This window comes from Sus scrofa, chromosome 2, assembly GCF_000003025.6.
Source record: "Sus scrofa isolate TJ Tabasco breed Duroc chromosome 2, Sscrofa11.1, whole genome shotgun sequence".
Classification (NCBI taxonomy): Eukaryota; Metazoa; Chordata; class Mammalia; order Artiodactyla; family Suidae; genus Sus; species Sus scrofa.
In genome coordinates, this window is record NC_010444.4 from 151,593,542 (window position 1) to 151,607,444 (window position 13,903).

The window sequence follows — 13,903 nt, forward strand, 5'->3', positions numbered from 1 at the left end:
GGCAAGGTGCCCCTGAGCCACCTGGAGCGGCTCTGCATCACCACTCTCCCCAGGGCGCCTCCGTGTCTGCCCCGCAGCTACGGACACAGTCAGGGCCTCAGTCCTTCCACGTTCTTCTTCCACGCGAAAAACTCTTCTTGAGTGACAACCAGGCGCCGGGCAGCGCGCGCGGCTCTGAGGGTCGTCTCCCCGTCTCGCGTGCCCCTCCCCATCTTCGCTCCTTTCTCCCCTCGTTCCGTGGCCGCCGAAACCACGGAGGCAGAAGAGCCGTACGGCGGAGAGCGATGTTCAGAGCCAGACGGTCAGGATGTGACCCTGCCTCAGCCACTCCTCGCTGTGTGAACTTGGCAAGTCGCACCAGCTCAAAGGCCTTATCTGTAAACTGGGATAATAATAGCATCTCCCTTCTAGGACCGCGAGGAGGATCGGATGAGCTAGTGCCACTAAGTGTCTGGAACAACACCTGCCGTTGTGGCGCTTCTTGACTGCAGCTAGTGCCACGGTCACTGTTAGGACGGCGCCTGGCACCGTGCCAGGTGCTGAGGAAGAGAGTCCAACACGCTCCTCGCCCAGGCGGCCTGCGCGCCAGCCGCCTCCGGCCTCCACCCTACGCTCCGAACTTTCTGCCTCCAGCTCCGGCCCCAGAGCCGGGCCTTGCAGGGGCTCCCCTGTCCTGCAGGCCTAGCGTCTATGTCAGCTCTGGAGCCAGCAGGTGGGAGGCGGCCAGGCAACTGAAGCCTCTCCCCACGTGGTCACCTTGCCTCCTCTGTCCTGCCACACACGCCCAGAGCCTGTCCAGGCCCTGTGGCCCTGCAGATTCACCCCTAAATGGTCCTGCCTCTGGGCCTCCAGTGGGCCTTGAAGGATGGGGTACCCGCCCTTGGGCAGAATGCCAAGCTCTTCCTGCCCAAGTCCTTCAAACCCAATGGAAACATCATCCACCATCCCAGGAAGCCCTCCCCCTCAACCAAGAATCGGGAGATGCCTTTGAATCTGCATTTCCCTTTGTTTGAAACTTTTTTTTTAATTCCAGGAGCGGCGGGGAGCCATGGAGTGTTCCTGAGCAAGTGAGTGCCACTCAAGAGCTGCTTGAGAACTTTAGAAGAATGGACCAGAACTTATAGAGGATGCAGCCAGGGGAGCTGGCCAGGAAGGAGCCAGATTTGGAGTCCTTTGGAGGGTAAGGGTTTAATCTTCCTGAGCGGCTACCCCCCCTGTGCCTGCTCCCCCCCAGCCCTCCCCCCAAAATCAGATCCTGCAATTTTCCCAGCGCCGACTCCGTAAGTCAGGGACCCTGCCTGAGCCCGCAGTGCATCTACTTAAGCGCTGAGCCTCAGCGGCCCTCTGTCCCTTTCCGCCCGCTGCAGTCACCACAGGTGACGAGGAGGCAGGGGAGGCCAGACTGTGTTTTACATTCACCCCCAGAGCCCCCAGGCCAGCTGTGCACAGCCCTGCTCCCTCAGGCCCTGCTGAGGGGGATAAGCCTGTGTTTCTCAACGAATCCTCCCAACAGCCACATGAGGTTAACAGGTCCTGTTCTGCCCGTTGTACAAACAAGGAAACCCAGCTCCCAAAGATGGAGGCTGGCCCAGAGTCAGGCAGTCGCTGACTGGGGGAGTCAGGACCGGAACCCACGTCTGATTCCAGAGCCAGCGCCCTTCCCCCACCACCTAGGGGACAGCAGAAGGGCCACCAGCTCCCAAGGCCACGTCCCCTGGGCCCACTCCCAGCAGCAGCCGGCCAGGGAAGGAGTCCTCGGAGCTGCTCAGACAGGGGCTGCGGACCGTCGGACGCTCAGCTAGGCCTCCGGTCCTGGGGCCCTGCTTGGGCTCACAGAGGTCCAGGGAGGGAAGAGGGGAGGCTGGCCGCTCAGGAGGGCGCAGGGCGTATGTGAGGGGCTGGAAGTGGGTGTCTGCGCCCGGGCTCAGCGCCAGGCCTGCCTCTCTCACTTTCCGTACAACCTGGGTGAGCCCTTCCCCGCTCTGGGCTCAGAGCTCCCCTCTCTGAGATGCTCGCGCTTGGCTGGATTCAGTCAGCCCTGTGTCTGCGGAGGCTGGATGTCCTGGAACCTTTGGCCTGTGTCCAGAGGAGGGCTGTGAGTGTGTGGGGCTGCTGGCATGAGCGGCGCCCTCTCCCGTGTCTGCTGAGGCTGTGGCAGGCCCTCTCCTGCGCACAGGGGAGCTGTGCCCACGCAGATGGGTGCGCCCGTCTGGGCTGTGTGGGGTCCCGGAGTCAGGTCTGCAGCCGCTGACTCGGCGTGCGGACGTGGCCACTGTGGGCCTCAGTTTCCTCGCGTGCAGACAGCGCTCACGTGGCTGCCCCACCGCACCGTTTGCTCAAAGCCGAGGCCGAGCACTCGCGGAGGCTCCCTGAGCAGTAGCCGCCACTGCGGTTCCAGTCCTGACACCCCCGCCCCCGCCCCGGGCTCCTGCGTGGGTGGGTGTCCCAGAGCTTGGGTGCAGGGCCTGCCCAGACCCCCCAGTGGGTGGGGAGGCTTCCTCCTTGGGAGGGAGCCTTGACTTCGAATGCTCCTGCCAACGCCTCCCTCCCTGCTTGGCAGCGTGAAGACAACGCCGGCCAAAAATATTTGTGTGGGTGGCGGAAAGTTAACTTTTCCGCCTCTCTCTTCTTTCCTGGAAACCGTGGCCACCGTCAAATACAGCAAAACAGAAGCAGGCACAGAGCGAGGCGCGGCCCCGCAGGGCCTCGGAGGCAGCCCCGCACCCCACGCCCACTCCTGCCTCCGGCCACCCGGCTCCAGGGTGGGCCGAGGGCCGGCGGCCGTGGGAAGCTCCCGACGCTGAGCATCGCGGCCTCCGCAGTGCCGAGGGCTGGGGGGACCCCCGCCCCCCCTTGGCTCAAGCCCGCCTCAGCGCACACGGACTGCAGAGCGCGGCCGGCACGGGCCAAGGTCGCGCCGCCCGCCGGGCCTCCTGTCTATCTTGCCGGCCCTTCAGGAGGGTCTGGGAGTCTCTGAAGCGCTAATGGCAGGAGTCTGGCAGCAGCCGATGGGCGGGGAGGGCTTAGGAGAGGAAGGAGGCCCCGGCGGCCCTCTTCTACGTCTCTCTGTCCACCGCCATGGTCAAGGTGCCCCAGCTGGGCTCGGAGCCCGGCCCCAGGCCCCCTCCTGTGTGACTTAGGCGACAAGTCACCTGGCCTCTCTGACCCTCGACCTCCGCGCCTCTGAAATGGGTCATTGCAACGGCGCCTTTCTGGAGTCTTTCCGAGGGTTTCTGTCCCTCACCCGACTGAATAACCCAGCGTGGAGGCCTTCCATACCGTGAGCGCCCAGCCTCCTCGGAGCCAAAGGTTGGCTCTGTGGCACAGGTGTCCCTGTCACTGGGACTGCTGTGACAGGTGTCTGTTATCTTCCCTTCTCCGGCTTGTTTGCCATCGCCTGCCTGGCACGGACTGGCCCGGGGCCTGGTAACAGCTTATCTTGCCTCTGGCCTCCCAGACTCTCCTGGCACCACTCCCGCCAGAAGCCAGGGCCTTGACCCAGCCTGCTGGGGCTGGGATGGGGGGCTGACCCTGCCCGGGGCAGAGGTGTGGCCTCCAGGTCAGGTGCCACCAGAGCAGCAGGGATCGGGCCGGGCCCCAAGGCCGCCGACGTCACAGCCTTTCACAAGTCTCAGGATTCTCTCTGTCTGAGGGGGGGCGGGGGGGCCGGGGGGCCGGGGTTCTTCTCTCCCCGTTTTGCAACCAGATTAGTGAGATTCAGAGTTCAGAAGCTCCAGAGTTCACACAGCCAAGATCTGCTAACCAGCCAGCAACTCTAAGCGCCAAGGATTCCTCCCAAGTGCAAATGGCCCCTGGCGGGTTTTCAAGCCGAGCCCGCCCACCGAGGGCACGGGGCCCACCCCCGCGGGGACTGCCACCAGGCACGTTCAGATCTTCGTCCCCAAGCTGGACGCCTCTCCCTGCGCTCAGGCCTCGGTGTGGAGCGGACCATGCTCCTCTCCCCCGGAAAACCCACATCCAGCTCGTCTCCTGCTCCCCCGACACCTGCTCCTCCCCGTTTCTTCCTGAACTCTATTAATGAAACCACGCTGTCACCGGAGCGACGGGCTGGCCGCGGCCCAGCCTCCCCCCCCGCTTCCTCCCCACCCACCCGCCATCTGCCGCCCAGCCCAGCCAGTTCTCCCGCCCAGGTTTCCCGCCACCCATGCCACCTCCCGTCCCTGGAAGAAGCCGCGGCCCTCGCGCCTGGAGGACCACCACTGCCAAGGTCTCTCAATGCCCCCGCGGCCGTCGCGCGTCCCCCCGCTGTCATCCACAGCTCCCCCCACCCGAGGGGGAGGCTTCCCGGGCCGGAGTCACCACCTTCCTCGGACCCACGGCGTCCCCAGGACTTTTGAGGGAATCTGAAAGAAAAGAGGAGCTGAAACGTGTGGTTTGTGGAAGGAAAGCGTAGGCGACATGTATGAAGTCATGTCACAGAAACGGTCCTGAATCCTGTATCACTTTCTCACGGGATCCTCACTGCAGCCCCAGGACGGAAACGCTACGGCTCCCGTTTTACCGTAGACGGGAAGCTAAGGGTGGAAAGGTCACGTGACTTGCTGCCCAGCACACAGGCGGTGGCGGTGAGGTTCGAGCTCACGCCCGGGGGGGCCCGGGGGGCCTCCCCACCCCACCTCCCCGGCGCCCGGCCTCCTCAGGGGTCCTGGCCCTGGTCTCGCGCACTTCGCACCACCACTCCTCTCGCCGTTGCGGCACACGTAGCTTCGGTGACACCCAAGAACATTTTTTTCTAGGAGGTTCCCAGCTAAGTATTTTCATTTTTTAAATTGTTTTGATGATTTTTATTTTTTCCATCATACGTGGTTTACAGTGTTCTGTCCATTTCTACTGCACAGCGAGGCGACCCGTCTCACACACACACACACACACACACACACACACACACACACACACACACACACACACAGTGTTTCTCACGTTGTCCTCCGTCGCGTTCCAGCACAAGGGACTAGATACAGCTCCCTGGGCCACACAGCAGGACGTCGTGGCCCGTCCACTGCAGACGCAGCTGTTTGCACCTCTGAACCCCAGACTCCCCGTCCCTCGCCCTTGGCAACCACACGTCTGTTCTCCAAGTCCATGAGTTTCTTTTCTGTGGGAAGGTTCGTCTGGGCCGTGTATTCGAGTCCAGACAGAAGGGAGATCATATGGTGTTTGTCTTTCTCCTTCTGACCCACTTCACTCAGCACGAGAGTCTCTCGTTCCATTCATGCTGCTGCAAATGGCATCATTTTGTTCTTTTTTATGGCTGAGTAGTATTCCATTTGGATATGTACCACGTCCTCTTAATTCATTCATCTGTCGGTGGACATTTAGATTGTTTCCATGCCTTGACTATGGTGAATAGTGCCAGACAGTATTTTTAAATAACTAGATATGGAGTTTCCATTGTAGCTTAGCAGGTTAAGAACCTGAGTAGTACCCCCATGAGGACGCAGGTTCGATCCCTGGCCTCATTCAGTGGGTTAAGGATCCGGGGCTGCCACGAGCTGTGGTATAGGTCGTAGAGGAGGATTGGATCTGGCATTGCTGTGGCTGTGACGTAGGCCAGCAGTGCAGCTCTGATTGACCCCTAGCCTGGGAACTTCTACGTGCTGCAGGTGCGGCCCTTAAAAGAATAAAGAAAGAAAAAACTAGATGTTTATTTAATGTGTATTGGGGGGTAAATGACTTAAGCGCAACATACTTGTGGTTTTTCTGCAATTATTGCTTAAGATAGTCTAAAGTAAGAGGAGAAAGTTATTTAAAGTGGCTTTATGGGAAGATACTAAGCAAATAAAGTGTCAGGTGGCATAAGGACATGACAAGAACTGGGGATGTTGAATGACTGAAGCTTGGGACTTTCCTGTGGACACATGAGACCAGTACCCCAAACTCCAGTCAGTTCTCGGGGTTCCCCTAAAGCAGTCCCAGGAATTCAGCCTAGAACACCCAGTGAGCTGGCTCATGCGCTGTTTCTTTTTCCTTCTGCAGATAGACCATCTCGAAAGAGAGGCCTGACAGACGAGAGACGGGGTGAGGAAGAGGGCTTGGGGGTCCCCCACCCTGCCCAGCCCAGGAAGTCTTGGCCTTGGAGCCGCCCCAGCTCTGTGAGCTGGCTGAGGAAGGCAGGGCTGCAGAGAGCCAAAGACGGCCCGGAGCAGAGCAGGGACCAGGGCGCACTCGGGCAGCTCCAGCCCCGCCCCAGCCCCGGCACCAGCTTCTCTGCGTCCCTGAGCAGCGGCAGCACCATGCTGGGCCCCCACCTCCCCTCTCCACCCCTGGGGCCCAGCGAAGGCACATCTACCCCCTGCGCCTTCGCGATCCCTGATGGGAGCTACAGGTGCCTGGCCTTGGAGACCGAGGAGAGCGGCGGCGAGGAGGGCCTGCAGGGAGAGGCGGGGCTCACGGACCTGGAGGAAGATGGGGTGGCCAGCAGGAGTGGGGACAACGCTGGCAGAGCCACCCAAGGGGCACCACAGCTTCCCAGAGCCCTGGGCATTCAGCCTCCCAGCTGCTCCAGGGAGGCACGAGGGGGCTCCCAGCATGACGACAGAGCCAGCCAGGACTGGGACACGGCGAAAGCCCGGCAGGGGAGGACGGCCAGCCTCAGCCCCAGCCCTGGGCCCAGGGCTGCCTGGAAACCAGGTAAGTTCATGGCCCTTTTCGCCCGGACTGCCGGAGCTACAGGCGACCCCACAAACCCTTAACACGGGGGCTCCTGACCTTATGTTCCCATGACACACGGCGGTCCACCAGAGTCCCTGGGCTGTGCCCAGACTGGTGGCTGTGGGGACAGGAGCGAGGCTGAGCCACGCGTGTGGTTTCAGCTGTACCACATCTGAGGGCACTCCTTCCTCTGCCAATGCGGGCACGTGAGGAGGCAGCGAGGGAAACCACGTCCCCGTTCGTGCCAGGTTAGAAAACCTCCCTCTCACTCTGATCCGCCCTTTAATCATCATGGTGACAAAAGACCTTGGAGCCAAGCAACTGATGAGGCGAGCCACCTCGCGGAAGGCCCTGGGAGCCAGCGGCTCAGGGCACCAGGGAAGCGGCACCGGGGAGGCGGGTGCGGCCCCTGCCCTCGCGGCGCTGTTCAGGCGGAGACGGAGGCTTCGGTCCAATCCGACCTCCGAGGTCTACAGGTGGAAAAGCTGAGGCCCGGGGTGAGAAGGAGACGCCTCAGGCCACTTGGCCACTCGGGGGCTGAGCTGAGCCGTTCCCAACCCAGGCCCGGTTTCCCATCTGCTAGAGGTGACGGAGGCAGGACCCAGGTCACCTGGGCCACAGGGAGGACCGGTGACAGCGCGGAGGGGAGAGCGGGTGCTTCTGCGCTGAAGGAAGGGAGGGGCCAGCGGAGCAGGGGGGCGGGGAGGGCCCCCCAGAATCACCTCCAGCCCTGGGCCCATGGAAACGCTGAGGCGGGGCCGGGGGAGCTCATGAGCGGGCGGGAGCTGCTGCCAGCAGATCCAGGGGCGCAGGGTGGGCGGTGGGCACGGGCCTGGGAGCGCTTGTGCGTCGGGACGCTAAGGAGCCCTTCTTCCTGTGCCGCGTCGCTGTCCCCCGCCCCCCTCACGCGCTTCCCTGGCTGTCGCTCTCCAGACTCTGACCAGCAGCGCAGGTCTAGGTCACACAGGGGGCCAGGTGGGAGCCAGGAGGGCCTTCAGGGCCTCTGCGGCGGGCAGGATCCGGCAGGAGAAGGATCCCAGGAGGGTCCAGCTGCCTTGAACCTGGAGACAGGCCTTCACCCAGAGTCCAGCCCAGATCCCCGGAGCCCGAAGCCTCACAGCCGTGGTGAGGCTGCAGAGGACTCGAGACAAGCATTAGGGATTTGATGCCCAGCCACCGTCAGCAGCTCAACGACGGCTATTGTTGGTTCGGCTCTTGGTGCCAAGTCCCCGTGCCGCTTCGTTTAATCTCCTAACAGTCCCCGTAAGGGACAAACATTATCTCCACCACACGGCTGAGGACTCCGAGGCTCAAAGAATATAATCGACGTGTCCCGGACCCAAGGCCAGCACGCGGCAAAGTCATGGTTCAATCACAGTTTGGCAGGCAGGGCTCTGCTCCTGGCCGCCGCTGGGTTCCGGATCGATACGGGACCCCTGGCCGGGCAGAGACTCAGTATGGAGAGGCGGGAGAAGGGACCTACCACCAGCGACGCCTGTTGGCTTCCCGCAGGGGGCTGGCCCATTTCATGGGCCTCATCTTTGCGGATCTTGCTCTGGCCTTCAAGGCAGGAATCACGCTCCCCACTGCACAGCTGAGGCAGCTGAGGCCCCGAGACCCACGCTCCCTGCCCCAGGTCACAGTCAGCCTCGCAGCTGCCACGCGGTCTGGTTCTTCTTGCCTCCGGTCTGCTTTATTCCCCGCTTTAGCGTCTAGCAGGTGGTCACCGCGTTCTGTCCGGAACACCCGTAGGGCCAGAGGAGGCAGGAGCGACCTCGGGAGGACGATGGGCAGGGAAGACCTCTCAGAGGTGGAGGCAGGAGGGAGTCTGGGCTTGCAGGAGAGGAGGAATCCGGCTGGTGTGGAGCCAGAGCCCACCCTGGCCTTTCTGCTCCCTTGGGAAAGGGAGTGGCCAGAGTCCCTTGTCTGCACCCGCCTGGAGACCTGGAGGGAAGAGGCCTCGGAGCTGCAGGTTCTAAGTGCATTAGGGCTTCCTTTCAAAGCTTCCTCCCATGACCGCCAGAGGATAGAAGCATCTTCAGACAATTACAGCCACCCAACTACAGAGGCAATTATACCCGCCTCTCCCGAGTGTTCCCGGGCAGTTTTAAGGATGGGTCACAGCAGTTTCTGCAGGGGGCATCCACCACCTGGCACAGGTGAGCCCTGCGTACAAGCTGAGCAGGACAGTACGGGGTCCTTGACAGGCTGGAGGGTCTGGGGAGGTGAGGTGGCAACGGCCTGCTGCTCGACTTCCCTGTCGCCAGCTGCTGCCAAGTTGAGGGAAGACCCGTCAGAAGCCGAGTGTCACGTGGGCTCCTCCTCGGAGCTTTTGTCCAGAGAGGCCTTGCCACCAAGTCTCAGCAGGTCCTACTGGCAGGGCTTGTTGAGATTATCTGCAGATAATCTTGTGGCAGCCTAAAGGCCAGAGATGGCAAGTGACTCACCCAGGGTCACAGAGTAAGTTGGGGGCAAAGCTGGAGCTGGAAGCCAGGGTTTCTGCCTCCTAGTGCAGCGGCCAAATGCTTTGTAGGAGTTATTTCCCTTCATCCTCCAGACGGTCCCCTGTGAAGGTCACACTTTTCCCACCTCTGTTTCACAGATGAGGAAACTGAGGCACAACAAGTTTAAATGACTTGTCAGTCTCAGGCCTGTGGGTGGAGGAGCTGAGGTTTGAACCCTGGGAGGTCTGGCCCTCGCTTTCTGCTACCCTCTGTGCTGCCTTGTCTCCATGGAGACCAGGCGGCAGGCTGTGTTCTTCCACCCACCTGGGGCTGGGGAGAGGCCGCTCGGGCTCTGAGGGATGGCGGAGGCCTCTGCCAAGCCATTTCCCCTCCCCCTTGGAGATGCTGGCAGAGACCTGGCATCTGGGGCCCATCCAGTCCCTCCCCCGCCCGTGGCTTTGCCCTTGGCTGTCCGCTGTGTTCTGGATTTATGCGGGAGAGTGCCCTCTGCTACAACAGGGCATTTGTTTGGGGGGTCCTGGGGTCTGGAAGATAGGAAACCTTTCTAACTCTAGCAGACACTGCTCTGAGCCTCTGGGATGGGGACAGGGCATGGGTATGGATTGTCAGAGGAGCCCTGCCCTTGACTGTGGCTACCTCGTTGATGCAGAGGAATCAGGACCTGCGATAAGAGCCGAATGTGGTCACTGGGCCAAGAACAAGTCCCCTGCTTTCCAGGTCCGTGGAAAACCAGGCAGACAGAGAAGCTGCGCCCTCTCCCCTCCCCTCCCAGCCCCCCAGTGACCTTAATAGGAGGTGATGGCCCAGGAGCAGGTCTCACAGGTTCACGGACACCACACAGGACACCCACACGTACACGCTCACCACCCACAAACATGTGTACACGCACACGAGTCTACACGCCACGTCTCTATGCCCTCGTGTGCATATTGCCACACATGCACACGTGTGCACACATGCATGCTCTCAGACACGGCGCACCCATGCATGGGGCACAATTTGGCACAGACCCCTCCCCCAGAATGCACGCCTAACTTTCCCGTGTGGACACAAGTATCAGAGCAGCACACAGAGCAGTCCCAGCGGAAAACGTACCAGCGCCCCTCCCTCCCTCAGATTCAGGTTAGAAGCATGTTCTTTTCTCCATTTTCTTTCGCTCACACACCCACACTGTGCAGTCTCTCTTGCACGCACACTCTCTCTCCCGCAGGCATATGCACGCTGCACACCCACTGTCACGCGCCCACGTGCAGACCCAGCCCCTTTCTGTCCTTGTCCCTCCCCCATCTCTTTCACTTTCACACCTGCCCACACTGTGAGCCCAGCCTCTCTTCTCTCTCTGTCTCCCACACGCTGTGCTTCCTGGCTTCTCACACGCTGGGCTGCAGCACATGCGCTCGCAAAGCAGCCAAGACCCTGCTGAAGGCCAGGGCCCAGGCCCGCTTCGTGCCTGCCCCCCACTGTCCCCCCGGGCAGCCTTGGCACAAGATCAGCTGCCAGGTCTGAGGCATTCTCCACTGCCATTCTCCATTGCCATGAAGCCAAGCAGGGGGGCAGGAGCAGCCAGGGAGGGTCTGTCCCCTCTGTCACCTGACCCACGTGTGGGGACCTCTCAAACCCGGCAGCTCGCGTTTCACAGAACCTGTGTTCCATCAGCCCGTTTCCAACTTGCTTTAGCAGAAACCCAGACACAGAACCTTGATATAAATGGCCCGAAAGTGGAAGCACTCTGCTTAAAGGGGTGGGGGACTTGGCGCCCAGGGAAAGTTCGGTGAAAACCCAGGATTGCCTTCCAAGTGCGGTTTTGTTTCAGAATTGTTGGGAGTGGGAAGGGTGCTTGCTGTCAGTCCAGTTTCCAAGCCCACCGCCAGCCCCTCCACAGGAGGGCCCCTGATTGTGGCGATGTCGCCTTTTCACAGCATCCCCATCTGACCCCAACGCACAGCTGCCACGGGGCTCTGAGCCCTCGGCCCTCGCTGCTGCTGCTGCTGCTGCTGCTGGCCCCCCCAGTTAAGTCAGGGGGTGGGCCCAGACTGCCAGGGCGGTGAGCCCCTTTTTCAGTTCCACTTGCCTAAGTCCCACCAAGGCAGACAGCTCTTCCAGTTACTGGGGCTGAGGTGGGAGGAGGACCGCGAGGTGGGGGGAGGCCCGCGAGGAGGGGGGAGGAGGGGCCGAGGGGAAACAGGCTGGGAGAAGGGGAAGGGGTGTCGGTGATGGGGCCAGAGCCACAGTGACAGATTTAAAACGGGGTTGGAGGGAAGGACAGAGACGAGGGGGGTGCGAGATAGATGCGGAGACACACAAGAAACTGCGTGAAACAGAACGCGGGGTTTAGGTTCACACCTAGAGAGGCAGAAACTGAGGAGGAAGCAGAGACACTGGGGCAGCGGCGAGGGAGCCAGAGGGGCCCGGGGGGAGAGGGCGGCGGGCGCACCTCCGAGGGCGGGGCGGCCGGCCGGGCGGCGCTAGGGCCCCGGGGAGCCGAGCGGGCGGCAGGAGCGCGGCCCGCCCGCCCCGCCCTCGCGCTCGGTCCCGAGCAGCCCGCTGGGCGGTGGAGGGGCCGCGGCGGCGGCGGCGGCGCCGAGGGGGCGGCCGGCGCGGGCGGGGGTGGCGGGGGTCTCGGGGCGCGGCACGCGGACGGCCGGGGCCGGGGGCTCGAGGTGGACCGCGCGGAGGCTTGAGGTGAGTCGGGGGCTCCGGGCGGGCAGGGGTGCGGGCCTCGCCCCTTCCCACCTGTGCGGGTCCCGGCGCCACCCGGGGGAGGTGGCACATCTGGGCTCCGGGCCCCGCACGCAGGGTGACCTCGGCCCAGTCGCTGCTACACTCTGGGCCTCAGTTTCCCCGTCTGCGCAGTGGGGGGGAGGCGGCGGCGGCGGGGGGACCGCGGAGGCCCGCGGCAGCTCCGCGGCGGGTCCCCGGGGGCACGGAGGTGCCCGGACCCCCACCGCCCGCGGCTCGCGGCCGGGAAGAGCCGGCGTCCGCGCCCCCGGCCCGCTCCGGGCAGGCGGGCATGGCTGGCGCTGCCCGGGGTGAGCAGCCTGGGCGCCTGCGGGCCGCGGGCACGGCGTGTGCTGGGCCGGCGGGCGGGGCGCGCGGGGCGCGGAACCTTTGGGCCGCAGGGAACACGGGCGCGGGCCCCATCGGGGAAGTCGAGCCCTTTCCTGATCGCTTAGGGGGAGGCGGGGAACCGTCCTAAGCGCTCGGCGTGAAATTCTCACCACCTGCCCCTTATGCCAGGGCGAGCGCCGAGGCCTCGGGGGTGAAGGGAGCGGAGACTGGGGCTCCTTTCCAACCACCACCCCGTGGAATCTGGGGGCTCCCTCCACCGCCCTGACAAGACCTCTCTGAGGACTCAGGAGAAAAGGTCTCCCTTCCTCCCCACCCCCACCCCTGTTACGGGCTAATTCTGGATGAGGACGGGGTTCTCCGTGTCCGCGTCTGGGTTGTTCACAAGGGACAGGAGCCAGTGGAGCCACTGCTGCTCCCGGGCTCCCCCTACTCCCCACCCTACTCGAGCGGCAGGTGACCCTGGAATAGGCCAACTTGCTCCCTGACCTCAGGGAAAACCTCCTTCCTCTCTGGTTCTGGGGGGAAGCTGCAGGGAGGCCCCGAGAGGCTAGCTGCACTGGGGACGCTGGCACCGGTGGCGGCTGTAGGGACAGTGGGAGGTGCACCTTGCCCCTGGCATGTTGCAAGACAGTGTAGGATGAGATAGGATGCTGATCAGAGGAACTGGGGGACCCTGGAGCGAGGGGCCAGAAGCCTTGCTGGTGCCAGCCTGCCTGTCACCAGCCCCAGGCCTGGCCCCCGTCTGGCCCCCCACCTGTCACCAGGCCCCCCAGGCCTGGCTGCGGGTGGGGCAATGCCACAAGCAAACTATGACCTCTTCCTTCCCCCTGTACTTGCAATGGGATGGGACCCTCAAGCTAGGTAAAAGTGCTTAGTTTGCCTGGGCAGGGGGTGGGTCCCCGTCTCTGGTCCTCAGTTTCCCTGTCTGTACAAAGGAACTGCCTGGGATCGCTCTAGTGCGACATCCAGACAACTTCCCAAAAGTGAATTGTTTGCTACTGTGCCGCCCGGCTCCACTGGCCACTCTGCAGGGCCTGGGCCAGCTCCCCACCCTCCGCCTCAGAATCAGCATTTACACGGTTAAAATAAGGCCTTTAACTCTTTCCCTCCCTTGTTAGTTGTTACCTTTCCCCTAAGTTGAAAGCAAGAAAGAAGGAAGAGCAACACAGTAAAACAAAACAAAACCCCTCTGTAGCCTGCACATGCCTGGCTCCCAGCAGATCCCTAGTCTGTGAGGTCAGCCTTTTATCTAATCTCCCCATTTCAGAGCTGGGAGGACTGAGGCCCCCGGGGTGGGGGCAGAGGAAGAGATTTGCCCAGCGTGTGATTCTGTGAGAAGGCAGCAGAGCCCTTTCCCTTGGGAGAGGGCAGCTCCTCGACAAGTGGAGGGGGCGGCATGGCAGAGGGGCATCTGGAGCGATGGGCGAGGCCCAGGACCAGCCTCCTCGCTGTCTCCTCTCTGCCCCTCATCGTGTCCCATCTCCCTGGGGAACGTGTGTGTCCCCGAGCCCACGGCACAGCCCTGGGGGCTGGGCTGGGCAGGGGTTCGCACGCTCTTTCCACCTGCCCGGCTGCCAGCCCACAGGCTGAACACACCCCCAGGCCCAGGGACCCAGCCTGAGAGGTGCCTTTTCCTCCAGGGCAGCTCCCAGGCTTCCAGACATGAGCTCATCCAGCTGCTCGTGCCAGAAAGGGAG

At 62.7% G+C, this 13,903-nt stretch overlaps 1 protein-coding gene across 1 annotated transcript in view; it reads left to right on the forward strand.

The window, feature by feature from the left end:
- The window catches only part of SYNPO (synaptopodin), a 62,840-nt gene that overhangs the window by 22,278 nt on the left and 26,659 nt on the right, over nt 1–13,903 (forward strand). Inside the window, 2 exon segments of the mRNA XM_021085030.1 lie at nt 1,034–1,180; nt 5,998–6,651. Coding sequence (XP_020940689.1) covers nt 6,255–6,651 — 397 coding nt within the window. The 5' untranslated portion in view covers nt 1,034–1,180; nt 5,998–6,254.